This window comes from Otolemur garnettii, unplaced genomic scaffold, assembly GCF_000181295.1.
Source record: "Otolemur garnettii isolate 467f Iridium unplaced genomic scaffold, OtoGar3 scaffold00008, whole genome shotgun sequence".
Classification (NCBI taxonomy): domain Eukaryota; kingdom Metazoa; phylum Chordata; class Mammalia; order Primates; family Galagidae; genus Otolemur; species Otolemur garnettii.
In genome coordinates this window covers 13,265,259-13,270,144 of record NW_003852403.1, presented here as the reverse complement: position 1 = coordinate 13,270,144, position 4,886 = coordinate 13,265,259, and the positions used below count along the sequence as shown (strand labels likewise).

Here is a 4,886-nt window from a genome sequence, read left to right as displayed (position 1 = left end):
GGGTTCGAATCCATCCTGGGCCTACCAAATGATAACAACTACTACCAAAAAATAGCTGGGCACTGTGGCGGGTGCCTATAGTCCTAGCTACTTGGGAGGCTGAGACAAGAGAATGGCTTAACCCCAGGTGTTGGAGGTTGCTGTGAGCTGTGATGCCACAGTGCTCTACCCAGGGTGATAGCTTAAGGCTCTGTCTCAAAAAATAAAAAATTTTTAAAAAGAACAAAATTACTCAGTGCACAGTAATGCAGCCCTTCCCATTTGGAGACAATGCATGAAAAAGATGCTTGTATAACATTGCCAGGCTCTAGTTTTTGATAGTGTTTGTTGAATGAATGAATGATTTCTAAAAAGCTGGCCTTTCTAAACTGGCTCTGGATTTTTGCTTATGAATAGCAACTTAAAAAAACAAATTTTCTTGGGTCAATGTTCCACATTTACCTAAAATATTTCCTTTTTTCTGTCAAAAAAAAAAAAAGAAAAGAAAAGTGGTTCTGATCAGAAACCTCCTTGGAAAGAAAGAAATGAGAAAAAGGAAAGGAAAAGAAAAGAAAAACAAAGGGTGTTTTTGGTGTTCCCAGCCCAGCCTCAGCCACCAGACTGGGAGGAGTGAATGGTTCTCTGATGGATTAATTCCCAAATCTTCTATCCAGGACAACAGGAAGATACAGCCATACAGGTCACTCCCAACCTATTTCTTTCCACCTCAATTTAGGGCGATTTCAAGAGGATGTCATCTACTCCAGGCTTCCAAACACTTCATCTGATGGCCTTGATCTGGTATCATAAGCTCCAGGCAGTGTTCAGGCCAGTTCCAGCGGCTATTGTGGGTCCACCGATTTCTATTTATTTATTTATGTATTGAGACAGAGTCTTACTCTGTAGCCCTGGATAGAGTACCCTGGCGTCATAGCTCACAGCAACCTTAAACTCTTGAGTTTAAGAGATCCTATTGCCTCAGCCTCTATAGGTGCCCACCACAAAGCCCAGCTATTTTTTTTTAATCCATAAATTTGTCCCCAGAAGCAGTCTGTCACCTATAAAATGCCGGTGGAGACTCAGGGCTTGGATTTTGTGTCCTTTCTGGTTCTAAAGTCTTGGTTGTCTCCTGGATCAGCTTTTGTTTTTTTTTGGGGGGGGGCTGTCTGTCCTGTGTCCAAGAGGTTTTTTTTTTTTTTTCCTTGGGGTGGGAGTGGAGGACTGGGGAGGGAAGCAGCTTGATTTCTACAAGTGTCATTTGTCACGTGCAAACCTACCCTGAGGCAAGGCCTGCCAGTTTAATCCGGTTAGTTTCCTGACCACCTCAGGCGTCTGATGTAAGTTTGGTTCCCTCTTCCATCAGGATCCCTGTGTCCCAGATTGATAAACCTTTAAAGAAATGAAGGTTGAATTTGTCCGAACCTCCTCCTCCCACCCTCGACAATCGTTATCAGCCTCAGAACACTGCGGCCAGGCCATATTTCCTGTGACCACGCCTGAATGACGAAACAGGGAATCGCAATTGCACTCTTGGTGTTTTCTGAGATCTTGGTCCTCGGTCCTGATGCAACTCTGTCTGGATCTGTCACACAAAGATCAGTGCAGAAGGGGCGCTAGGACCCAGCGGAGGTACCGCTGAACTGCGGTCCATCCGTAGGGCCGAAGGGAGGGTCAGCGTGTCGGTCAGATTTGGGTCCTTGTCCTCAACCCCTGGACCAGGCGATATGAACCCGGGCCCATCAAACAGTCCTCTAACCACGCTCCCCAAGCTCTCTCCTTGCGAGCAGTCTGGGGGTGAGAGCGGATAGGGTTTGGGGGCCAGGCTCCCAAGGCGGGCGTGGATCCCCCATTAACTCATCCCCCGGGGCTGTGGAGTAAATGACGGACAGGCCTCGGGGAAGTGGGAGCACGGTGTCTAGAGCTAACCAGTCTATGGACCCTACCCCCATATCCCAACCCTACGCAAGGCAGGCTAGCGCGAGGGCTGGCCGGGCTAACGTCTGCTCCCCGCGCTGCCGTCCCACAATAATCCACCTATATGCCCAGTTTGTGCCCAAAGTTCTTGGGCTCCAAGAAGCTGGGGCAACCGTTCTCCCTGCTTGCCGCCGCCTCAAGTTCCCCTGCCTATCCCCTCAGCGCGGTCACGGGCTATCCCCTCCCCCAGCAACAAGACCCTATAATAAACAAGTCTTTCCTTGATCCTCCCCTGCCGCGAGCGCCCTCGGGGACCTTGGCAGCTGCAGCCGCCGCGGATCCTTTCCAGAAAGGGGGCGTGGCTGTAGCTCGGGGTTCGGCAGGGAGCGTTCTGGGGCTCACTGGGGGTGGGGCCAGGCCTCTGTCACCGGGCAGGAGAGAACGTTGCGAACGTGCGCCCGGAACCCATTGGTCGAGACGGGCCACACTCCCGGGTCTGGATTGGGCCGTGCGTGGAGAGGGCGTGGCCTTGCCACGCTAGTCCTTATAGGCTGCTCCGCGCTGGTGCTGGGGATCGCAGCAGGCTAAGGGGGAGGAGCGGGTGGGTAGAAGGGACAGGTCTGGGCAGCGCTCGGTGGTTGGCATCGGTTCGCACACCCATTGAAGCGGCAAGACGCACTTGTCCTAGCAGTTCTCGCTGACCGCGCTAGCTGGTGAGTGCCCCTTCTGTGCCTGCTGATCTGTGTAGGTCGGAGAGCTCGCAATCTCGTCTAGTCCCAGACTGACGCCCGGTCCGTGCCCCTCTTGTCTTACAGCGGTTTCTGAGCTCCCGCAGCCTCAGCTCATCGGCAAACACCCTGGCGTCCGTCCTTACCATGCCGAACCTTTGGGACCGCTTTTTGTCGTCCTCTTCGTCGTCGTCCTTGTCCCAAACTCCCACCCCCGATCGGCCTCCGCGCTCGGCCTGGGGGTCGGCGGCCCGAGAGGAGGGGCTTGACCGCTGCGCTAGCGTGGAGAGCTCAGATTGCGAGTCCCTGGACAGCAGCAACAGTGGCTTCGGGCCGGAGGAAGGTGAGCAGTAGGCGGGTGCCGGACGCGATTCAAGGGGCCAGGAAGATGTGGAAGCGCAGTGCCTTAAGGGGTCAAAGCCACCTTGGGATCCTATCCCACCAGGACTCAAATTGTTTGAGGGATGGGAGGGTGTTGGAGCGCAGAGTACGAATGGGGGGCAGAAACAGAGGCTTGGTAGGACAACTGCTTTCTTAGTGAAACAGCACCTCCCCCTCCTGTACGTCCACTCTCTAATACTCCTCTCGGTGTGCTCCGTTTTCCAGACTCTGCATACTTGGATGGGGTGTCGCTGCCCGACTTCGAGCTGTTGAGCGACCCCGAAGATGAGCGCCTGTGTGCCAACCTGATGCAGCTGCTGCAGGAGAGCCTGGCCCAGGCGCGGCTGGGCTCGCGGCGACCCGCGCGCCTGCTGATGCCTGGCCAGCTGGTGAGCCAGGTGAGCAAAGAACTGCTGCGCCTGGCTTACAGCGAGCCGTGCGGCCTGCGGGGGGCGCTGCTGGACGTCTGCGTAGAGCAGGGCAAGAGCTGCCACGGTGTGGGCCAGCTGGCCCTCGACCACAGCCTGGTGCCCACCTTCCAGCTGACCCTCGTACTACGCCTGGACTCACGCCTCTGGCCCAAGATCCAGGGACTGTTTAGCTCGGCCAACTCTTCCTTCCTCCCTGGCTTCAGCCAGTCCCTGACGCTGAGCACTGGCTTTCGAGTCATCAAGAAGAAGCTGTATAGCTCAGAGCAGCTGCTCATTGAGGAGTGTTGAACTTCAACCTAGGGGGGCCGACACTGCCCCTGAAGAAGAAACAACTGGACTTTGGGAGTGGAGATTAGCAGGCAGGAGCTGAGGGACTGATGCCTGTCGTTAGAAAACTGACAACAGCCACCTAAGGGGAGGAAGGTGGAGGTGGGGGAACATAGTGTTTCTTAGGAAGCTCACTGGGTTGTGTGTAGGTGGCTCGGAATTGGGGGCATATGCCCCTCAGTACTGTAGCATGAAACAAAGGCTTAGGGGCCAACCAGGCTTCTGGCTGGATGTGTATGTAGCATGTATCTTATTCTTTTTATTATTACTGACAGTTAAAAGACAACAGTGGTGTGACAGAGCCAGGAGAGCAGCTGGGCTGCTCTGGCCTCTGCTAGGGGTGTGTGCTTGGTAGCAGTGGGGGGAGGGGAGGTCCTGGAGGTAGCTTGTGTATCTTCTGGTCTGCAGGGGACCAAGTATGTTTGTTGTTTGTTTTGTATCTTGTTTTTTTGATCAGAGCTTCACTACTGACCTGTTCTAGGCAGCTATCTTACAGACGCATGAATGTAAGAGTAGGAAGGCATGGGTGTTGGGATCACTTGGGATCTTTGACACTTGAAAAAAACCCACCTGGGAGCTGCGTTCAACCCATTCCTCCCCTATGTACTGCGGAGCTGAGCTGTGAGGGGAAGGGGCCAATGGGGGGCGGGGGCTGGAACCCCTCCCCCAGAAGTGTGCCATCTGGGTCTTCCATCTAGAACTGTTTACATGAAGATACTCGATGTTCATGAATACACTTGATGTTCAAGTATTAAGACCTATGCAATATTTTTTACTTTTCTAATAAACATGTTTGTTAAAATGATTGAGTCTGTCTTTAGTGCCATAAAATGAAAAATAGGGAGGTGGGTGCTGGTCAAAGGCAGGTTTCGTCAGACTGTGGGGTTTACCAGTGTGTTCTTCTGTCCCTTTCCGGGACTGCCTGCCACCTAGTAACAGAGGTATGTGGACTGTGCCATCTGTGCCAAGAACCCTAGCTCCCTTGGCTCTGCTGGCTGAAGCTTGCCTGGAGAAAGCACTGGAAAGCACCAGGAGGTGAAGAGTGAGTCAGACCTCCCACTGAGCTAGAATCTCAGTAGGGTGAGCTCACCTGGGTGCCCAGGTACAAGGTTCCCCTGAGCCCAAG

General features: G+C 53.6%; 1 protein-coding gene across 1 annotated transcript; it reads left to right on the top strand.

The window, feature by feature from the left end:
* The first annotated feature begins 2,462 nt into the window (after positions 1 to 2,462).
* On the top strand, positions 2,463 to 4,562 carry DDIT4 (DNA damage inducible transcript 4). The gene is made up of 3 exons (XM_003783576.3): positions 2,463 to 2,606; positions 2,709 to 2,964; positions 3,228 to 4,562. The coding sequence occupies exons 2-3, from the start codon at positions 2,769 to 2,771 to the stop codon at positions 3,719 to 3,721; spliced, it is 690 nt and encodes a 229-aa protein (XP_003783624.1). The 5' UTR covers positions 2,463 to 2,606; positions 2,709 to 2,768; the 3' UTR covers positions 3,722 to 4,562.
* Positions 4,563 to 4,886: the final 324 nt, after the last annotated feature.